This window comes from Anabrus simplex, chromosome 1, assembly GCF_040414725.1.
Source record: "Anabrus simplex isolate iqAnaSimp1 chromosome 1, ASM4041472v1, whole genome shotgun sequence".
Classification (NCBI taxonomy): Eukaryota; Metazoa; Arthropoda; class Insecta; order Orthoptera; family Tettigoniidae; genus Anabrus; species Anabrus simplex.
This window is the reverse complement of record NC_090265.1, coordinates 1571138115-1571162270: the sequence shown is the minus strand read 5'-3', so window position 1 is coordinate 1571162270 and position 24156 is coordinate 1571138115. Positions and strand designations below refer to the sequence as shown.

Here is a 24156-nt window from a genome sequence, read left to right as displayed (position 1 = left end):
TAGTTCCTTCCATAAACTGCGTCTTTTCAAATGAAATTTGAAGTCCGGTTTTGCGGCTATTTCATTCAACTTTTCTATGGATTGGATTGCTTCTTGTCTGTTGTTCGAAAGGATCGCAAGGTCATCTGCGAAAGCTAAGCAGTCAAGGTGAATTTTGTCTTTAAGAAGTCTGCCAATGTTTATACCTTTAGTTTCTTTTCTCCATTCACGAATCACTTTTTCCAAAACTAAATTGAATAGTAGTGGGGATAGTCCATCTCCCTGTCGGACGCCAGTTCTGATTTCGAACGGTTCAGAAATTTCTCCCAAGAACTTAACTTTTGATGTTGTGTTGGTCAGAGTTTGTTGAATCAATTCCCTCGTTTTCCTGTCGACTTGAAATTCCTCTAGTATGTTGAACAGGGTCTGCCGATCTATGGAATCATACGCTTTTTTGAAGTCAACAAAGGTGATTACTGTTTGTTTGGTTTTGCGATTCTGTAGTATGGTTTTTAGGTTTAGGATTTGTTCTGCGCAGGATCTCCCTTTTCGGAATCCAGCCTGATAATCTCCGATCAGGTGGTCTGTTTGTTTCTCTAATCTATTAAGTAGAGCTTTAGAGATGATTTTATATACGAGTGAGAGGAGAGAAATTCCTCTGTAGTTGTTAATATCTGATTTGTCTCCTTTCTTGTGAAGTGGGTGAATCAATGCACATTTCCAATCCTCCGGAATTTCTTCAGAAAACCAAATGTCCTGTAAGATTTTTTGAATACTCTGGGCCAGTTTGTCACCACCAATTTTCAACATTTCAGCGATTATTCCATCTTCTCCTGGTGCTTTGTTGTCTTTATTATTATTATTATTATTATTATTATTATTATTATTATTATTATTATTATTATTATTATTATTTGTAGAAACGTTTTAATGCTGAAATAGATTACTGTGGATTTTTTTCGTTCGCATGAAATATTGAACACCATACCGGTATGACTCCGTCCTGTTCTTGTCACAACCTCCCTAACGGTACGGGACGCCGACGGCTGTGTCACTGGACCGTTTGCGAATAGCAGTAACAACACTTCCCGGTTAGAGCTCTGCATTTGGAAGAAAACAACCACTCGAGCATTGCCCACTTCGTGCCGCTGCTCGACGGCTGGGAAAAGCCCACGCTGCGATAAGGCTGTGGCCGTCTAATACACCATGTGGCCGGTCGTCCTTCACCTCTCGGTGATCAGTGGAACTGTTGAGCACTGCCGGGCGCTCGAGCGTAATCATAATCCCGGTCGGTGACAGTAAAACCGCCGCGCGCTCTACAGTGCGGAATGCATTGGACATCGTGTGTAAAACCAGTTGGTGACTGGGCTTTGAGCAGTTCAGACAGCGTTATGGATCAACCAAGTATAAGTCGTAAACACTGCATTCAAGAAATGAAGAGAAGTATTCTGGAGAGAATTAGGAGCGGCTCGTTAGTCCTGAAGAAGAAAGATATGTCGGAAGAGGTGGCGAAGAGTGAAGCTTGAAAATCGTTTGCACTTCTAGTGGATCCTGTCACGCAGGCTTCTTCTGGCTTCGTGCAGTGTGCCACATGTGATACTGTACTTTCTTACCAGCCAAGCAAAACAGGTATGATTTGGCGCTGCAAAAGTAACTGAGGATCAGAATTCCACCGAACACGTGCAGTACCAAGCAGCATAAAGAAAGTTGGTGTTGATAAGTTGGTCGATATGAGTGGAATAGATTTGCTACTGTTAAATACTTGTAGTAAGATTGGCTTCAAGAATTATTCGCAGGAACTCATCAATATTGGCACCACTTATGGCAAAGTCAATAATAGAAGATGTTCTTCCGCACCCTACCATGGTATCACGGCATATTAAAGAAAAGGCCAAAAAAATACGGGCGACAATGGTGCCCAAGCTAATATGTGCCATAAAGAAACTTATGCGCTTTAGACGCTGATCTCTGGTCTGATAACTACAAGAAGAGAAATTTTTTTGACTCTGACATCGCATTATGTTAATGATGAGTGGCAGCTAGAAACGCTTGTTTTGCTAACAACTGAGTTTGCAGACATACCTAAGACAGGAGAGAACATTCGGCACGAAATCGAAGAGCGGTTGCTTGAGTTAGCAATTAACAAGAATGATCTTACAAAATGTTACTTTGTCACCGACCAAGGAGCTAATATGAAGAAGGCACTTGAATCTTACGACCGTTTGCCTTGCTTTTATCACTGCCTGATGACTGCGCTTCGTCATACATGTTAAGAGACGTTTTTAGAAGATGAAGCTCCTGAAATCCTGTTGTGTCTGCTATCAGCAAGAGCTATAGTAGGCTATTTGAAGAGATCGGGTCACTCGGGGCGTCTGCTGCACTCTATGAAGCAAGAAGCTGTAACGCGGTGGAACAGTATACTGTTAATGCTCAATTCCATCATAAGTTTAATTGACGATAATTCGAGATCTATTAGAATCCAGCGGGCAATCGAAACTCTTAGAAACTTTCCATGAACAGTGCGTACGAGAAGTTATCGCTTTTCTAACCCCCTTTAAAGAAGCGAGTTTGGATTTGGAAAGTGTAACAAGGCTGGAACATGTGCTGTCTTGGTACACACGTCTGTTACATCATTGTGAACCAGAAGAGAGTGACAACGATGTAAGAAATATTTTTATAAGTTACGATCGTTTATAAATCTGCTGAATTAACGGAATTTATTTATGTATATACTGTTTATCATTTTCAGTGCATGACGAAAATAAAAACGAGAGCAGCATATTTCAACAGAGAGAAGTGCAAATTGGAGGCTATCCGTTACAAAGCCACAGTTCTATGGCCATCACGACGTCATTTGAAGAAAGTCACAGCAGAAGAAAAGCAGGTCGCGTATGCTGAAGTTCGATGATTGTGCACGTAAATGTGCCTGTAAATGGTAAGGTCGAATCACTGAAAAGAAATAGTAAACGGATGTTTCTGTATAGGCTTTTGGGCTTATGCTGTGTCAAGAAAATAAAGCATAAGCCCAAAAGCCTATACGGTATCATGTCCTTAAGTACGGCCCGGGAAATCATTAATGACAACGAAATGAATGTTTGTTTGTCTAATCTTCCACCTTTCGTTAGATCAGCAATTATGCCGTCTAAAATGTACAATATATGTGAAGGGTTTCGCAACCTAAATATTCCACAATGCGTTTTGATGTAATTTTTGCAATATATATAGGAATTCACTGGAAATATAGCTTCTAGTAACCAGTATCCTAACTTTTATACATATTTGAAGGTGACATGAATGCAGTACGGATGTTTTGTTCATTTTTAGAGCCCCATTCAAGCAAACAGTGACCAAGTTCTTCCCATGAAAAAAGTCCAAGGTGGACTGGAGTTTGGATGAGGACAACGAAGATGGACACACAAATACTACTAATGATATCAACAGGTACCTTTCGCTCTCCAAATCTGACTGTAGCTGTGCCGAATGCCACATTTTGAAGTGGTGGAAAACGCATGCAAAGTTATTTCCAAGGCTGTCGGTAGTAGTCAGAAGAGTTCTCTGCATTCCTGCCACTAGTGCTGCCAGTGAGAGAAATTTTAACCAGGCCTGTCACGTGCTATCCAGCAAAAGATCGTGCTTGGAATCAGACAAGGTGGATGATCTCTTATTAATCCATCACAATTTCGTAAGTATTCTGAACATACCACGTAATCACAAGAAAGGAAACATTCCTCAAACGCTATGAATGTATGATTCTACTTTCATTTACTTCACAGGAAGAAGTGCAAACCGCCAGCTGTAGTAGTAGCTCCAAGAACACAAATGAATCCTGTGCATCAGGCAGCACCAATGACGAAAAACGAATTGTATAGTTATGATTCACTTTGTAAATTAACGCTTGTAAAAAGAAAATTGATGAGTATTTGTTTAAAAACAATCCTGCATTTCTTCTTGATCCTGCATTTGATATTAGTACAGTGTATATGTGGCCAAGTCTGGAGATAGGCTACACATAGCCCACTATTACTGTGTCCCCGTTTATCTAGCGAACGGAACAAAATACTATATGAAGACATTACAGTTCATAACATTACAATTATTAGATACATTATCACCTCAAAGACGAAAATCCAATAGTCTGCAACATATTAACACACTTCAAATGTAACATATCGTCGTTGCCGGGATGAAACCTCCTATGTGAAATATTTTAGCTTAGAACTTTGCCCGGTAAGGTTGTGTCATCTAAGGTGGAATATCGTGTGACAGTTGTCAAGGCATTCTCGCTCTTCATAACGTATGTGATGCGGGTCCGTATATCTCCAAAAATATTAATACATAGGAGGTTTCGTCCCGGCAACGACGATATGCAATTGTAATATTTAGGTTATAGAACTGATAGTAAAAAACGAAAGACATTTGTAAAAGAAATAGGTGAGGATTAATGTAAAGTAGTGGCCCATGATCTCGAGTCTGGCGAAGCGCAGCTCGCTGGCTGGCTAGCACTGAGCCCGCCGGTTACTGGTGACCGACCGAGCGTTTGGCGTGCTCGGCCAGTCGCTGATGATCGGTAGCCCGCAACCGGCTGCACAGGACGCTCGGCCGCATACTCCCGAGAGCCAGAGAGGCGAGCGGTACTCGCCGGTAAAAATCAGAGACAATGCAGACCTCTATTCCCGGTACAGCAAACTGCGAGTCGCAGCGCAAGACCATCACAGTGTGGTCACAGTAGCAGACAGCAGTGGACCGGCAGCAGCAAACTGCGAGTCGCAGCGGAAGACTGTCATAGTAGCAGTGGACCGGTAGCAGCAAACTCCGAGTCGCAGCGCAAGACTGTCACAGTAGCAGTGGACCGGTAGCAGCAAACTGCGAGTCGCATCGCAAGACTGACACAGTAGCAGTGGACCGGTAGCAGCAAACTGCGTGTCGCATTGCAACACTGTCACAGTAGCAGTGGACCGGTAGAGAAGAGGATCCTGGAACAGGTTGTCATTGCTCCATTCGGAGAATAGGTGACGCGTACCGGTACGCCAGTACCGACACACCTCTAGTAGAAAAGAAGACCAATGAGGAAGTACTGAACTTGTTACATAAGAAAAACAAGCTTCTAGCAACCATCAAGGAGCGAAAGCTTAGGTATATCGGGCACATGAGAGGTGAACGATTTGAACTTCTCCATCTCATCTTCGAGGGGAAATTTGAAAGACTGCAATCTGTGGGGAGACAGAGAAATCCCTGGCTTAAAGATTCTTACTGCTGGTATGGATAAATTTCTACTGAAATCTTTTGAGCCACTGTTTCACTAGTAATCATAAAATAACCTCAAAAGGAAATAATTTTGGTTCCACCTTATTCAATACCAATCAAATTCTTAAAATCTTTAACTTAATATTACTACTATTAACATTTACAAATTGCACGTTCTTTTGGGACATGTTTCGTCCTTAATATAGGACTTCTTCAGCCAATATATAATGACAGAATAATTGATACATGATTCAAAAAATGTTTAAAACAACGGACATTACATATGCTGCTTTGTAACAGTGTACACATGAAGATGTTGATAGTAAACAGATCAGGATGACAATATGGAATTTCTTTTATAAGTACTATCAATTTTATCTACATAATGTTTGCATTTTTCTATCTGACTCCTTGGCTGAATGGTCAACATTGAGGCCTTTGGTTCAGAGGTTCCAGGTTCAATTCCCGGCCAAGTCGGGGATTTTAATTGCGTCTGATTAATTTTTCTGGCTTGGGGACTGGGTGTTCTTCTCTGTCCCAACATTTTCCTTTTCATATTCAGACAACACACCTCACTACCAACCACCACAGAAATATGCAATAGTGATTACATCCTTCCACATGGGGTTGGCACCAGGAAAGACACCCGGCCAGAAAACAGAGACAAATCCACATGTACAACAGAGTTGTGCCTGTGACCCCACGAGTGTGTAAAAAGCAGCAGAATAATAATATTTACGTTGTTCCCTGTTGGCATTTATCTGTAGATATTAAATTTGGACCAAAGAGTTCAGAAGTTTCTGCTGAGCCTTAACATAAGAGCATAATAGATAATGTGTATGTTTTTAATGTAATGAACACCTACAGTAGTATGGAATTGTTTGTGTGTAATATCTGTTATTTTAAACATTTTTCTTAATCATGTATCTATTATTTTGTCATTTTATATTGGTTGAATAAGTCCTATGTTAAGGACAAAACGTGCCAAAAATATGTGCAATTTGTAAATGCTAATAGTATTAATAATAAATTCAAGATTTTAAAAATCTAATTAATATTGAATAAGGTGGAACCAGAATTATTTTCTTTCGAGGTTAATGTATGATATTGGTGTCAGCACAGAACAGTGAATATGAGATTAATCAACTGTGGTAAATCCCTACTCTTTTGGATCACCAACCTTCGTAGAGAGACGATGTCCTAAGAAGCAGCTTCGTATTAGCTGTAGATCTACCATGGAGCCCCAATGTGGTGGGACAGTCTGTATACAATGGAGTGTGGCCTGGTATCCCAAAGGGATTGTTCATGATACTGCTATTACAATGCCTTCATGGCTCACACTCTTTGGCTCAATACCCTACACCTTGCCTTCAGTAATGCCTCCTCTTTTATCCAGCCTAGAAACCAACTTAGGTTTTCTGGGATATCTCCCTAAGGCACAATGAATGTATTTGTAATTGGATAATATTTGCCTTGCAGCAACCACTCCAGAAGATGAGGCAAGGCTTGCAGATTTGCATTGCAAATATAAGCATTCAGATGATGCAACATCCAACTTTCTTGCCAACTTTATATATATATATATATATATATATATATATTTTTATTTTTTTTTTAAGAATAATTTTACATCTTGTTATATATAAATAGCACACTGGTAACATATTATTGTTCATTTCAGCATGGACTCAGACTGAACTTTCTCTTCCATCAGGAGTACCCATGACGGTTGATTCTACTATAGAAAAATACTGCAATTCATTTATGGTAAGCATAATTTTCTTATTTACTGGCATGTGTACAGGATGTTACAGGTATGAGTGCAAATATATCTTGTAGCAATCGAAAACAATGTGACAGATCAATATCTATTGAACTTTTAGTAAGCCTCAGAAGTTACTTTTGTGAGCAAAGGAATATGATGTTTTTATAGTAGGTAATACACCTTGTTGTGAATGAATAGATTTGCTTTGATTACAACCATGCTTTGCACCATTCTTGCCAAAATGGTTTTGTGTTGTTTATTCAGGGCATCTGTTCTACAATAACAGCTGAAAGCTGATGCTACTGGGGCAAGTCATGTTACATAAAATTCTTGCCAAACTGGTTTAGTGTTCGTTCAGGGAATTTGTTCTATGATAACAGCTGAAGGCTGTTGTTATTAGGGCACACCATTTTATGCAACATTCTTGCCAGACTGGTTTTGTGTTTGTTGATAAATTGTTAGTATTTTGTTTCTTTTAATGGCCTCAGACACCCTTGATCATTTGTTTCAGACACTGGAGATATATCAAATAGCTGGTGTTAATGCAGGTTCTTTTCATGTTACCTCCTTTAGGGGATTGGGACATCTGTGGTCGTCAGCCCCGTGCTCTTGTGAGTGTGGAAATGGCCTGACAATCTGTGTCTCTGTGGGGTCTGTACGAGCGTTTGGTATTATAACTATTTGAACGTAATTTGGGCTAGGCGCTCCGGGACCTGAAATATGATTCTGTCCCTATTTTTCAGTGCATAAAGGAAGAAGGATAAGGTAAATTCATGTTGATGTGTAAGTAAACAAAACTTCCTTACGTCAACGAAAAAATGCCTGGGATAGGATATACAAATAAGTAGTATCGGACGTGAATTGTCGAAGCACATAAAACGTTTTGTTTCAAATTAATAATGAATGGGCATGTTATAAAACAAAATAAACTGAACATACCTACAGTTTATGCTTACAAACCAAAATAACATGTGTGATAGTAAAGTAAAGCATTATAACTTTCTGCTGTTTTTGCAGTGCTTATTAAACATATCAAAATAAAAGTCGCTGAGATGATTGGCCCCAACTTTGCAGACTTAATCGTGGTTCAGTCCGATGGTATTTGAAGATGCTGAAATAGGTCAGCTTCCTGTTGGTAGGTAGAAATGGCACGTTCAAGAAAACCTGTGGGACAAAATTCCAGCACATCGGCATCTCCAAAAATGTAAAAGAAGTTAGTTGTACGTAAACAAAGAACATTATTATTATTATTATTATTATTATTATTATTATTATTATTATTATTATTATTATTATTATTATTCGACTGTTATTATTTGCAGGTGATGTAGCAGTGGTTGTACTTTGAAAAGGAATTATCCAAGATGCTGAATATACTGTCATCAAATGTAGTATATTTATACTTAAACAATAACGTGAGGAAGACAAAAATACATTAGTTGTAAGTAAACATCCTGAGAGAAATCACACCAACATAAGCTTGCTAACAAAGTAGTTGAACAAGTCACCAGTTTCCCTTACCTCAGAAGTCTAATCACAAATGATAACCATTGCAGCAAAGAGTTAAGAAGAAGAATAGTGCTTGCCAAACAAGCATTCAGCAACAAAAGACATCTTCTGACCAATATACATCTAGATATTGAGATTAGGAAAAGTTTTGTGATGTCATTTGTGTGGAGTGTACTCTTATATGGATGTGAATCTTGGATAATCCAAGAACAGGATAGGAAATGGCTTGAAGCGTTTGAGATGTGGGTCTGGAGGTGAATGCTAAAAGTCAGTTGGACTGAAAAAGGAACTATCGAAAGTATCCTGCGATAAATACAGAAGAAGAAACAGCTGATGATAACAGTACATAGAAGAACAGCTTGACGCAAGTGTGATCAAGTGATATAACTTGAAAACAATGTTCTCTTACCCATGGGTAAATAATGCAAGTATCGAGCTGAAATTATATTATTATTATTATTATTATTATTATTATTATTATTATTATTATTATTATTATTATTATTATTATTATTATTATTATTATTATTATTATATGGTTATGATTATTATTGCTATTATTATTACTTGTAATGTATGACTATGAAGTGTTTACATCCATTTAGTATTAGAATAATAATTATTATTACATCATATGTACATATGATGCGATCGTGTTGTTTGTGAAGTTATGTCATGAAACGTGTGCTGTACATAAATATTTATATGAGTTCAGTTAATGTAAATACCTGTAAATTAATATTATATAATTTATTAATACCTGTATGTGATGTGTAATCCGCTACAGAATTGTGAAACACACTGTAACATCCAGAATGACTCTAGATCAGACAAGGTGATGGTAGAATATTCTATACATTGTAACCTTGTTGTTAGGCACTCGAGAATTTACGAGAAGGTATTTTGGTAACGTATCTCTCTAGAATCTTGGCCAGGCACACATATAAAGAGGTGGTCTTGATGGTAGACGAGTTATTGTTTAGTGGAGTTATGACCTAACAGGAAGTATATTTGTGACCTTGTGTTGTGTTAAACTGACATGCTGTGCCATCAGCAGTCAATTGTTTCAACTGTGTTTAAAGTTGCAATCTCTAAGTGCTATGTATGTAGTGATAAGCAATTGTTATAATGGCGGCTTATTGGGGGATGTTTACGGAGTGAAGTGTTTTGTTGTGACGGCAGTGATTTAGGTTATGTGCATTTAATTTGTAAATAATTGTAAATAAATCCATGTACACAAGTTGACAGCATTTTGTGTGCATCATTGTGGATACAACAACTGGCGGCCATGACAGGACGAGTGTAAGTGTGAAATGATAAAAATGAAAGTGATACTAGAAAATATGTCGGTGAAACAGCTGACAGACGAACTTACCAAGAGGAATCTCCCGACGAACCATAAGAAGGAATCGCTACAGGCGCGGTTACGGGAAGATCTCGTGGAAGAAGGAGATCCCGAAAAGTTTTTCATCGAAGCCAACAGAGATTCCAACAAAACATCGAAAGATGAGGTAAATATTCCCAAAATGTGTTCTAACTTAATGACCATGATGCAGGCACTCAATGATAAAATCTCAGACGTTGATTCACGAGTTAATTCCACAGAATAGAATGACAAACTTGCTGTCAAAATTCAAAAGTAAATGACGAAATTTCGACGTCAATTCCGGCTTAAATGACAAAATTTCAGACGTCAATTCAGGCCTAACAGGACAGTTTGCAAATCAAATTTCGAAAGTAAATGACAAAATTTCTCAAGCTAACTCAGTTTTAACCAGACAAATATCACGAATCTACATGCAGGTTTACAAAGTTGAACAGGGCCTAGAATCTAAAATTTCATTGCACAATAATGATGTCACCAATCGATTAATACAGCAGATATCGGACATCAGGTTCTAAATTTAAACTGGACGAACTTCGAGGGGGAATTCCTCACTAGGTTTAATTCCGAAGGGGTGAAGAGCTCCATGAAAACGAAGTTTACCAGATCAGTAATAGAGTAAGCCGGCTGGAAGGGGATATCTTGAACCTCAGGGAGGAGGTGAAAATCCAGGTTTCCGGCATAAAACAGGTTGAAGGGGAAATTTGGAAAGCCGTATCTCTGCCGTCGAGGGATATTTCGGGAGCCATATTTCTGCTGTTGAAGGAAGGTTAGAAAACCGGATTTCGACCAATAAGGGAGATGTACAGAATATAACGGAAAGCATCCTTCACGCAGTAGAAAATAGATTAACTCAGACAGGACTTACCGCCACACCTCTAACCCCCTCAAACCCAACCGGCAATACAGGACACCTAGACCCGAAGGTGATTGATTATAGAGTGCCTTCCAGAATTCCACGGGCAACTGGAAGGGAACCCGACTAGCTTCAGCGAGGGATCGGTCTGTCTGTTAGGAAGGACTAACCTACCAGAGGACATCTTCGTGCAACTCATCACACTGCGATTAAAGGGACAAGGCACTACTTGGTGGAATAACTTGAAGGTTTTAAATTTAAACCGGACGGACTTCAAGGGTGAATTCCTCACTAGGTTTAATTCCGAAGGGGTGAAGAGCTCCATGAAAAGGAAGCTACTGACTCAGGCACAGCCCACTGACATGAGAGCTAGCACCTTCGTCCCACAGAAGTACAAACTCTTCAAGCGTCTGCACCTGGAAGGAAGCAAAAACGTGATTTTGCCAGACATCACAGAGCTACTCCACGAAAAGATTCGACCCCTAGTGAGAGTATCACAACCGAGATCCTTTGATGGTCTACACAGAATCATCGCCCAACTGGAAGAGGACACAAGAGCAAAGCTACGGAAGAGACCAGTGCAGTTAAGAAGTGCTACCAGTGTGGAAGAGCGGGACACCTGAAGAACAAGTGTCCAACCCTGACGTCGGAGAAACTAGGTCCGTCCCATTCTGGATTAAAGGGGGATGGTACCGAGAACAGGTAGGTGCCTTAAGATCTGACAGATGAGCAACCCTGGTCAAGTAGGAGAGGGATTGGTCAGATAGTGAGTAGAATAGGCCAACCCCGCCCAGCTATCATCTTAAGGATTAGCAACGAGAATTTTTCAGCCATACTCGACAGCCAAGCAAGCTATTAATTTGTCAATGGGACTGTTGCCAGATTACTACTGCCTATGAAGTGTCACCACCTTGGAAGTGTAGTGGGAGCAGCGGACAGGGTAACCTATTCCATCCATGGACAGACTAACCTTACCTATTGCAATTGACATTGCAGTGATACAGAACCTGATACCTGACATCATATTAGGTCAATGACTTTCTGGTGGAATACAAGGTGATCCTAGACTATGGAGCTCTTGAAGTCTTTGGGGGAAAAGACAGACCTGAGGGTCGCCTAGCACGATGGAAATCTCTGGACTTGCAAGGATGTGGAAGTCGACGTAGACCTGGGAGATATCCAGTTAACGCATCTTTGACCGAGTGAAGAAGAGGAGCTGAGACACACCTTAAAGGACTTTCCGGAAGTCATCACCTATAAAATAAGACGGAGTACCATTGTAACACAAACCATTGAATGCAGCGCTTCCTCGCCCATCAAGCAACGTCCATATCCAATCAACCTGGATAAGCGCAACTTCATCATCCAGAAGATTCAAGAGATGGAAGGGCATGATCTCATCGAACCCTGTACACCAAGAATCAAGAATCGTTATTTGCCATTGACCATATACAATGAAATAGGCTTCGTCAACCGATAATAATTTAGTACTTAATATTACTAAGGCTAAATGAACATACACCTTTTATTAAAACTTAATAACTAACATTATGCATTTCTAAGAATTCAGAGGTATTGTCGTATAAAATGGATTTTCTATTAACCAATCATACATTTTTCTTTTCAAATTACTTAAAGGAGTTGACCGTGCAGAATTTGGTAATTTATTAAATAATCTTAAACAACTGATTTTATGTGAGTGAGCAGTTTTTGACAGCCTGTGAATTGGGATGTCGATGTCTGCTTTGCCCCGAGTATCATGAAGGTGAATGTTTTCCCTAGTACTGAATTAATTTATGTTGTTTTTAACATATGAAGGGGTTAAAGTCAAAGTGGTGTAAGTCAATTTTCGGTAGAAGTTGACTTAGGCACAGAGAGGCAATGTAGAAATAAAAAACTGTTCATAGAAAAAGTGGAGTAAGTCAGAGCTTCACTCATTTCGTCGTTAGATGGCAGCACAAGTTAGACTGGTAATGGATCATCTGTTTTGCTGATAACTGAAGTGGTGTGAGTCAGACTTACACCAGTGTGGTTGTAATTGTTCCGCGATTTTCATCGAGTGTTGAATGCATGCGTGAATACTCAAAGAAACGATGGATTCTGAAATAAGTTTAAGTGATCCGTTGGATGAGCTGGAGTCCAGTGATGAATGGGAGCGTGAACAAGGAGAAAACACATCAGAAACAGATGATGGTAAGTACTATTCACCTTCTAACCTCTCAGTTACTCACCTACTAACCTATTTTGTTGCAACGTTTTTAGCAAGTACTTACATTAGATTATGCCTTAGGTCCTTTTGGTCTACTATTCCCTGAATAATACACCTTTGTAATCGGTTCGGAAAAAAAGAAAGGAAAAATGGAGAAAAATGCATGAAGAGTGATGTTTTTAGTGAATTTTCTGTGATTATTGAAAATGGTCGTGTTGAGTATCGTTTTTCACGTAATTTTGAATGCTGAATCGAAGCTTCCCCTGCAGTTTTTTATTTCGGTAGTAAGTGTAACAAGATGTTTGTTGTTTCAGAATCAGAAGGAGATGAAGAGGTAGACGGCGGACGCCAGCGCAACCATTCCAGCGAATTTCCTACTGCTGGAACTTCTGAGAATCGAGAAAACGCTCACCCGAGAACGAGGAAAAGACAAAAACACGAAAGTAAAGCTCAAAAGCGAAAGCGAGCACGAAATTCAGGGCTCCCGTACGTGTCCTCTAGAGGAAAAGAAGTGGCCGGTAAGCTGTATCAGAACTTTGATTGTAAATGTAAAAAAAAGTGTGTGGAGAACGTACCTGAAGTGGCGAGGCGAGAAATTTTCGACACCTTTTGGAAGCTAAGCAGTTTTTCTGAACAAAACGTATTTTTATGTGGTTTGATTGTGCAACAGAAACCTAATGTAAGACGCCCACGAAATTCAACGAGAAATGCAAAGTCTGTTTCAAACAGCTTCAGATTCCAAGTCAGAGGCAATAGCGTTACTGTGTGCAAGCGTTTTTTCTTACAAACACTCCAAGTTTCGGATGGGCGAATGACAAGGGCAATACAAAAAGTACGAGAGGGTCAACAACCAGGAAGTGATGGCCGAGGACGCCATCCCCCCAAAAATAAAACACCGGAGGCTGCCATGAATGGTGTGCGTGACCACATAGCATCTTTCCCATCGTATCAATCGCACTACAGTAGATCAGAGAACCCTAACAGGAAATACCTTCCTCCTGACATGAATGTACGTACAATGTATGAACTGTACAAAGAAAAGTGCACGGAAAAAGGTGATATTCCTGTTTCTGAAGCCATCTACCGTCGAACCTTTAGCAATGAGTTCAACTTGCATTTCCACCGGCCTCTTAAAGATACGTGCACCAGATGCGATGTGCTTGACAAGAAGATTGAAGTGTGTGAAGATGAAGACGAATCTACAAAGCTGAAGGCTGAAAAAGAATTACACCTCAGAAATGCCGAAAAGGTGAGAGAGGCTAGAGATCGGGACAAAGTGAAAGCACGGGAAGACGAATCTTTCTATGGTCTGACATTCGACCTCGAAAAGGCTTTGCCATTTCCTGTTCTGACGACGTCCGTGGCTTACTATAAGCGGAATATGTATTGTTATAACCTTGGCTGCCATGCACTTGGAACAGGTTTAGGCTTCATGTTCTGCTGGGATGAAACGATCGCTTCTCGTGGGTCTCAAGAGATTGGTTCCTGTATCGTCAAACATCTTGCAGCAAGAGCGTCATCTGCTAGGCACATAGTGTTGTACAGTGACGCATGCACGGGCCAAAACCGTAATATTAAGTTTTCCTTGTACCTCATGAAGTACATACAGGGCCCTCAAAGCAATGCAGAAATTATCGATCACAAATTTATGGTAAGTGGCCACTCTTTTCTACCCAACGACGCTGAATTTGGATCAATTGAATCGTACGCAAAGAACAAGTCCATTTATACTGCAGACGACTGGTACAGTATCATAATGAAGTGCCGAAGGAACAATCCATTCATGGTGACGAAAATGAGCCGAGAGGATTTCAAATCTGTTGCAAAGTTGGAAAGTTGTATCACGCGACGAAAGAAAAATGAGAACAACATTGCTGTTAATTGGTTGAAAATTCAATGGATACGAATTTTGAAAGATCAACCTTACACTCTCTTCTACAAAGAAACTGTGAATGAGGATATCCCATTTTCTAAACTAAATCTAAAGGCAGCAAAGCCCGGTAGGCGACATTCTCTGGCCAACGTTTCTCAAGATGTTTTGTACCCAAGGGGAAGGCCTGTTACCGAGGCTAAAAAGAAAGATATGCTTGATCTTCTGCCATACATTCCACCAGTGAAACATGAATTCTTCGTTTCCCTGCGAACCACTATTGAAGAAGGTGAGGAGCTTGTAGATGTTGGACCTCTGGAAATTGTGGAAACCACATATCCTGATGAAATAGACTGAATCCGTATTGCCATGTTAAAAACATTAAGACTCCATTCGTGATAAAAAATTAAATTGTTTGTATTATTCTTATACTTTGTGTAATGTTCAATAAAAATGTGTTTGAGAAGTGCAAGTCAACTTTACATCATTTTGTTGATGTCCATAGTGGTGTAAGTCTTTGGTTTTAGGTCATACAGTGGTGTATGTCACAGGCTTTGGTAAGGCACAGTGGTGCAAGTGACTTTGGTTAGTGCATGAGGTACAACTTTTGAGCAAAAAAAATTTCAAATCAAGCCTAATCCCTAAGTTTGGACCTACGTAGTACCTCTAAAACAATACCATCACAAAAACTTGTCTACTGAATTAACTACAATACCTTTCGCATTATGCTCATTTCCTAAAAACGATGATAAAGTGACTTACACCACTATACCTTTAACCCCTTCATATGTCAAAGATATTTAAATATACAAATTTATAATTGTCAGTATTTTAAGCTTAATGAAGAGAGGTCAACAATGGTCAATTGCACCAGCCCTGTACATTGTTCGGACTACCTTTTTCTGTATTACAAGAGTATTATATACCTAAGAAGAATGCCCTCGTAATAACAGCCTATAAGTAATGTGTGACTAGAAGAGACCAAAATATGCCATCATGTTGGGCTTCACCTATTGTCATACTGAAGAAGAAGAGGAAGAAGAAGAAGAAGAAGAAGAAGAAAGGAAGAAGAAGAAGAAGAAGAAGAAGAAGAAGAAGAAGAAGAAGAATGTGTGGACTTGAATAGGTGGGTGTATAAATAAATACTTGTAATTTTAACATTGTATATTGAATTTCAATACGGGTTCATAATGAAAATGATTACTTGCTATGTGTGGACTTCCACAGGTTGAACGAGAAGACCGTTAGTGATGCATAACCCATGCCTGACCTGAAAGACTCGCTGAAGTGGGTCTAGGGTTTTCAGCACACTGGATCTCAACTCTGGATACTGGCAAGTGTAGGTCAAGTAAAGTTCTAAACCACTGGACTGCCTTCATGACACCGAGAGGAATGTACCAGTTTGCAGTAATGCCTTTGGGATTGAAGAATGCTCCTGCCACCTTCATGTGACCGATGGATATGTTGGAGAATTTTTCCAAGTGTATCTCAACGACATTTTAATTCACAGCGAGAATTTTCAAGAACACCTAGTACATCTGAGGAAAGTACTGGAACGACTGAAGATTCATGGACTTAGTTGCCAGCTGGAGAAGTCCCACTTTGCCCAGTCCCGCATAGAATATCTTGGCCATGTCCTAACATATGAAAGCTTAAAAAGGCAATGGGAGAAGAATCGAGCTATCGAAGAAGCTGAACGCCCACGGACTAAGCGGCAAGTACGTCAGTTCCTTGGCTTGTGTGTATGGTATAGCAGCTTTGTACCACACTTTGAAGACAAGGCAATACCACTCACCAATCTACTCCATAACAACTGGCCGTTCCGATGGGCCAGAAAGGAAGAGGCAGCATTCAAAGGCATTAAGCCTGCGATATGCTACGCTCCTGGTCTAGCCCATCCTGACCCTCAACGGAAGATGTGCCTGCAGATGGACGCCAGCGACTCCGCCTTACAGTTAGGAACAGTGTTATTCCAAGAGAGGAACGGCAGCGGAGGGGACATCATCTAGTATGCCAGCAGGAAGCTACCTCCTACTGAACAAAGCTACATTTAAACCTAAGAATTTCATTTTTTGTCCGTATTGAACTGAGAAGGATGATAGGAAAAACTTAAAACGGTCCACCTTTTCAATACAAAAAGTTATATTTTATTTATAACATGTATTTGTACTTGGAACTAGTTTCGACGCTGTGTTTGCGTCATCATCAGCCAAAATGGGAAACAGGCAAGCATGTAGGCATTTATGTTACACAAGGCGTTACATTAAACAATACACATCTTACAAGGAGATAAAAACAGGGACGAATATAGGAAACAAATGAATCGTTGAGAAAACAAAAGTTATACAAATTAAAAATAACCTTAACCACACATCTTGCAGTGCGAAAGTGTTCTTCTTGAATGATTCCTGAATGTAAAACACACGCGCACACATTTCTGAGGAGCCAGCAGGCAGGACAAAGTAAAGTGAAACCTTAAGAGTTCTTCTGAGAAGAGTTCATCTTTTTTTTTTTAAGGAAGCCTTAGCCATGGTGGGGGCCATGGGCAAATTCAGAGACTACTTGGAAGAAAGGAAGTTCCAGCTCTACACCGATAATACCGCTCTCAAATGGTTGAACTTGGTCTCTGGCTCAAAATCTAAATTGCTGTGATGAGCTCTGTGAATTGCAGAATTTGATTTTGATGTGTGTCAAGTCCCAGGACCAACGAACATAAGAGCTGACAGCTTATCTAGGCACCTGGCGATAGAACCTGAAGCTAGGAGCACCGTTGTCTAGGGGGAATTCCCACGAAAATACCAAAGTGAGCCTAAGGAATCTGTCCTTATGACCATCAAGAAGGAACTTGATCTAGGAGTAATCAAACAGTGGCAAGAACAAGATAAACCCTGTAGGACCATGTCACAGTGGATTAGGAGATAGAACACCGATAGTAGATTCATCCCGAGGGAATTCAAGATGTGCTACCAGAACTTCTGGGTGACGGAGGACTATTAATGTACAGGTCGCACCTCTCCGACACACCTGCAAGTAGTGGTGATCCCCAGACAGCACACGACTTATTTTACTAATATCATAGAAGGCAGAGTCATTGGTAGCATGCTTTACTAACTAGAACTTAACAGTGGATGAGTTAATAAAAATACATTCATTTAAAATTATGGTAGAATAAGTTTGCTCTCAAATGTTTACAAAATAAGTTTAAGATTGTAAAATGTACGAATAGTTTTTAAGTCATTGGTTGTAAACATAAACCAACCTTGAGATTCTAGATTCGTAGATGATGCTCTATAAGGGAGTGGAACATGTCCTGCTTATAACTTTATATTAATGGTGAAACTCTAAATGTAATAACATTTTAATGTATTGAATAGGTGGTTTATAATAAAGCATTGTTCATTGTAACGTGAAGCCACGACGGGATTAATCACCAGCCTTCTACAAGATGAGATATTCAGCCACTACGGTTATCCACGGTGCATTCTGTCTGACAACGGGAGTCGGCTCACGTCAAGAAAGTGGCAGTAATTGATGTCAGAATGGGGTGTGAGCACTGGACCACCCTGATCTACAACCCAAGGGCCATCCAACAAAACGACGGAATCAGGAGCTGAAAAGAATGCTAATGGTCCACCTGATAGACAAAGAACATTGACTGTGGGACCATCAGATACTGCAGTCACTCTTTGCCCTGCGACGATGCATCAACCATGTCGCTGGCTATTCCCCAGCAGAGCTGTTTCATGGTCGACAGCTATACGGCACCGAGGATTGGGAGATTCGTCCACCACCCGCTTCTTGTCAAGATGATGCAGCTGTTTCCCTGGCATAGTGGCAGCAGAACATCAAGGAGAAGCAAGCCTTGACCGAGTAGAGATCCCTTACCCAGGCCAAGGCTCAAGATGTCCGAGAGACCCAGATCTTTCTACCAGGCCAATAAGTACTGCGAAATAACCACCCAGTCAGTAATAAGATTTCACGCAAGTCTCGCACCTAAGTGGGTTGGTCCCATCGAGGTGGACCATGGGGGTCTACTTACTAAAGACCAACCCTCCTGTCAAGGTCCATGCATTGGAGTTGCGGTGAGTCACTCAACCGCTGCGCATACAGGGTAAGCCTAGTACTACCACGGGTCCACCTGTAGGAGAGTCTACTGATGACACAGCTCAGTCTGGTCATGAGGAAAATGCATTGACTAGAGGCTGGTGGCGAGGCAACTCCGACCCCTGACACGGCATGATCCGGTCAAGAAGAGGATAGCACATCTGGCGACATCAAGGAAGAGAGAAGATACTATCTATGACCAAGGCAAAGTCGACAAGTGTGACAGACTGTGGAAATTTTTTCCGTTTATAGGGGAGATATTAGCGCAAGTGGGATAAACTTATATAACCTGAAAACAGTATTCCCTCACCCATGAGAAAATAATGCAAGTATCGAGCTCAAATTATTATTATTATTATTATTATTATTATTATTATTATTATTATTATTATTCATTCTGATGAGGCCTGTTAACAACCACGTGCCAATTTCAATTCAGTTCTTCATACTTTGTTGTTTTCTCTTCTGCTCCTTCCAATATTCTTTCATCCTTTCACTATGCTGTTTCCTTCTGTCCTCGGACCACTTCGCGCCAGGCTTCTTGTTCAATCTTCCTTGGAATCCTTCCATACTTACTACCCTCTTTCTAAATATTTCTCTGTCCATAGTTTCTTCTTCTCTTATATTATTTCTTTCTAAATCTTTCTTTACTTCTTGAATCCAGCTAGTTGTTGCCTTTTTGTCCCAAAGGTACTTGAAAATGCTTTTTGTTAATCTGGAATCATCCATTCTGTAAATATGTCCAAAAAATTGCAATCTCCTTTTTCTTATGGTTTCTGTTATGTTTTCTATGTTCCTGTATATTTCATCATTAGATCTTAATTTCCATACTTCTGTTGTTTTCATAGGGCCTAAGATTTTTCTCATGATTCTTCTTTCTAGTACCTCAAGTTTATCTAATATATCGTTTAGGACCAAGCATTCACTTGCATATAAGCATTCCGGTTTCACCACTTTAGTGTAGTGCCTTATTTTAAGATTTTTAGATAGACACTTTTTGTTATAAAAATTCTTTGTGATACCATATGCTCTTTCCATCTTGTGTACCCTTTCTTCTACTGCAGATTTGTCTAAACCATTTTCTTGAATTATTTCTCCCAGATATTTGAATTTTGTTACACTTTCTACTGGACCAGTATCTGTTGCCAAAAATTTTGGAGCATTCTTGATGTTTGTAATAAATTTTGTTTTTTCCTGCCGAGATTCTCAAACCTGTCTTGTTGACTATTTCTTCCAAGAGATTGATTTGTGTTGTTGCACTTGTTAGGTTTTCGGTCAATATAGCAAAATCATGTGCAAATGCTAGGCAATTTATTTCAAAGCCTTTGTTTTTTCTTCCCAAAGTTACCAGCAAAATATTATGTTCTTTAAGCTTTACATTCCAAATTCTTACAATTTTCTCTAGAACACAGTTGAATAGAAGGGGTGACAGACCGTCACCTTGCCGTACCCCTGTATTTATCTTAATAGGTTTCGAAATCTCACCCATAAATTTCACCTTTGAAATTGTATCCATAAGGGTTTCACGTATTAGGTTTGCCAATTTAGTTTTCACTCCAAATTCACGAATTGTTTTATCTATGGTTTCTCTATCAACCAAGTCAAAGGCCTTTTTAAAATCTATAAAAGTCACAACAATGTCTTTTGAATTCTATATCCTATGGCGAATTATGGATTTTAAGTTAAATTTTTGTTCTGAATAAATCTACCTTTTCGAAATCCAGTTTGATACTCACCCAGTTGCTTGTCAAGTGATGTTTCTGCTCTATTCAGCAATAATTTTGAGAATACCTTGTATGCAATTTATTATTGTTATAATTATTACTTGTAATGTATGGCTATGAAGTGTTTACATCCATTTATTATTATTATTATTATTATTATTATTATTATTATTATTATTATTATTATTACATCATATGTGCATACACCTCCTCTGCGAACCATGTGACCTTGCCGCGGTGGGGAGGCTTGCGTGTCCCAATGATGCAGATAGCCGAGCCGCAGGTGCAACCATATCGGATGGGTATCTGTTGAGAGACCAGACTAACGAATGGTTCATCGAAAGGGGGGTAGCAGCCTTTCGGTAGTTGCAAGGGCGGCGGTCTAGATGATTGACTGATACGGCCTTGTAATAATACTCACATGGCTTAGCTGTGTTGATACTGCTACACGGCTGAAAGCAACAGGAAACTACAGCCGTAACTACCTCCCGAGGACATGCAGCTCTCTCTGTATGAATGATGTACTGATGATGGCTTCCTCCCGGGTAAAATATTCCGGAGGTAAACTAGTCCCCCATTCGGATCTCCGGGTGGGGACTACACGAGAGGGGGCGATCATCAGGAAGATGGATACTGACATTCTGCAAGTCGGAGCGTGGAATGTTAGAAGTTTGAATCGTTGTGGTAGGTTAGAGAATCTGAAAAGGGAGATGGATAGGCTAAAGTTAGATGTAGTTGGTATAAGTGAAGTACGTTGGCAGGAAGAACAGGATTTTTGGTTAGGTGACTATCTAATTATCAACACAAAATCAAACAGAGGAAATGCAGGAGTTGGTTTAATAATGAATAAGAAAATAGGGCAGCGGGTAAGCTACTACGACCAGCATAGTGAAAGAATTATTGTCGTCAAGATAGACACCAAACCAATGCCCACCACAATAGTGCAGGTCTATATGCCTACTAGTTCAGCGGATGATGAAGAAATTGAAAGAATGTATGAGGAGATAGAAGATTTAATACAATATGTAAAAGGTGATGAGAATCTAATTGTGATGGGAGACTGGAATGCAGTGGTAGGCCAAGGAAGAGAAGGTAATACAGTAGGAGAATTTGGATTGGGAAAAAGGAACGAAAGAGGAAGTCGGCTGGTTGAATTCTGCACTGATCATAATTTAGTCCTTGCCAATACTTGGTTCAAACACCACAATCGACGGCTGTATACGTGGACGAGACCTGGAGACACTGGGAGGTATCAAATAGACTTCATTATGATTAGGCAGAGATTCAGAAACCAGGTGTTGGATTGCAAAACTTTCCCAGGAGCAGACGTGGACTCTGACCACAACTTGTTGGTCATGAAATGCCATCTGAAGTTGAAGAAATTGAAGAAAGGAAGGAATGCAAAAAGATGGGATCTAGACAAGTTGAAAGAAGAGAGTGTGAGGGATTGTTTCAAGGAACATGTTGCACAAGGACTAAATGAAAAGGCTGAAGGAAACACGATAGAGGAAGAGTGGAGAGTCATGAAAAATGAAGTCAGTAGGGCTGCTGAAGAATTGTTAGGAAGGAAGGAAAGATCAACTAAGAATCAGTGGATAACTCAGGAGATACTAGACCTGATTGATGAACGACGAAAATACAAGAATGCTAGAAATGAAGAGGGCAGAAAATAATACAGGCGATTAAAGAATCAAGTGGATAGAAAGTGCAAGGTAGCTAAGGAAGAATGGCTGAAGGAGAAGTGCAAGGATGTCGAAGGCTGTATGGTCCTGGGAAAGGTAGATGCTGCATACAGGAAAATCAAGGAAACCTTTGGAGAAAGGAAATCTAGGTGCATGAATATTAAGAGCTCAGATGGAAATCCACTTCTAGGGAAAGAAGACAAAGCAGAAAGATGGCAGGAGCATATCCAACAGTTGTATCAAGGTAAAGATGTTGATAATTTGGTTCTGGAACATGAAGAGGCTGTTGATGCTGATGAAATGGCAGACCCAATTTTGAGGCCAGAGTTTGACAGAGCTGTGAGTGACCTAAATAGGAACAAGGCACCTGGAATTGATGATATTCCCTCTGAATTACTGACTGCCTTAGGAGAAACCAGCATGGCAAAGTTATTTCATTTAGTGTGCAAGATGTATGAGACAGGAGAAGTCCCATCCGATTTTCGGCAGAATGTTGTTATACCTATTCCCAAGAAAGCCGGTGCTGACAGGTGTGAAAACTACCGCACCATTAGTTTAGTATCTCATGCCTGCAAAATTTTAACACGTATTATTTACAGAAGAATAGTAAAACAAGTTGAAGCTGAGTTGGGAGAAGATCAATTTGGCTTCAGAAGAAATGTAGGAACACGTGAAGCAATCCTGACTTTACGACTGATCTTAGAGGATCGAATCAAGAAGGACACGCCCACGTACATGGCATTCGTAGATCTAGAAAAGGCATTTGATAATGTTGATTGGACCAAGCTCTTTATGATTCTGAAGATGATAGGGATCAGATACCGAGAGCGAAGAATTATCTACAATCTGTATAAAAGTCAGTCAGCAGTAATAAGAATCGAGGGCTTTGAAAAAGAAGCAGCAATCCAGAAAGGAGTGAGGCAAGGCTGCAGTTTGTCCCCCCTCCTTTTCAATGTTTACATAGAACAGGCAGTAAAGGAAATCAAAGAGAAATTTGGAAAGGGAATCACAGTCCAAGGAGAGGAAATCAAAACCTTGAGATTTGCCGATGATATTGTTATTTTATGTGAGACTGCAGAAGATCTCGAGAAGTTGCTGAATGGTATGGACGAAGTCTTGGGTAAGGAGTACAAGATGAAAATAAACAAGTCCAAAACAAAAATAATGGAGTGCAGTCGAACGAAGGCAGGTGATGTAGGAAATATTAGATTAGGAAACGAAGTCTTAAAGGAAGTAGATGAATATTGTTACTTGGGTAGTAAAATAACTAACGATGGCAGAAGTAAGGAGGACATAAAATGCAGACTAGCACAAGCAAGGAAGAGCTTTCTTAAGAAAAGAAATTTGCTCACTTCAAACATTGATATCGGAATTAGAAAGATGTTTTTGAAGACTTTCGTGTGGAGCGTGGCATTGTATGGAAGTGAAACATGGACGATAACTAGCTCAGAAAGAAAGAGAATAGAAGCTTTTGAAATGTGGTGTTAAAGAAGAATGCTGAAGGTGAGATGGATAGATCGAATCACGAATGAAGAGATACTGAATCGAATTGGTGAGAGAAGATCGATTTGGCTAAATTTGACGAGAAGAAGAGATAGAATGATAGGACACATCTTAAGACACCCAGGACTTGTTCAGTTGGTTTTTGAAGGAAGTGTAGGTGGTAAGAACGGTAGGGGTAGACCAAGGTATGAATATGACAAGCAGATTAGAGCAGATGTAGGATGCAATAGTTACGTAGAAATGAAAAGGTTAGCACAGGATAGGGTGGCATGGAGAGCTGCATCAAACCAGTCTATGTACTGATGACTCAAGCAACAACATGTGCAT

The 24156-nt window shown here is 39.9% G+C and overlaps 1 protein-coding gene across 1 annotated transcript in view; it reads left to right on the top strand.

The window, feature by feature from the left end:
• The window catches only part of bora (aurora kinase A activator-like protein bora), a 321188-nt gene that overhangs the window by 161130 nt on the left and 135902 nt on the right, over positions 1–24156 (top strand). The window contains exon 4 of the mRNA XM_067153480.2: positions 6905–6990. Within this exon, the coding sequence (XP_067009581.1) occupies positions 6905–6990 (86 nt within the window). The remainder of the gene's footprint in view (positions 1–6904; positions 6991–24156) is intronic.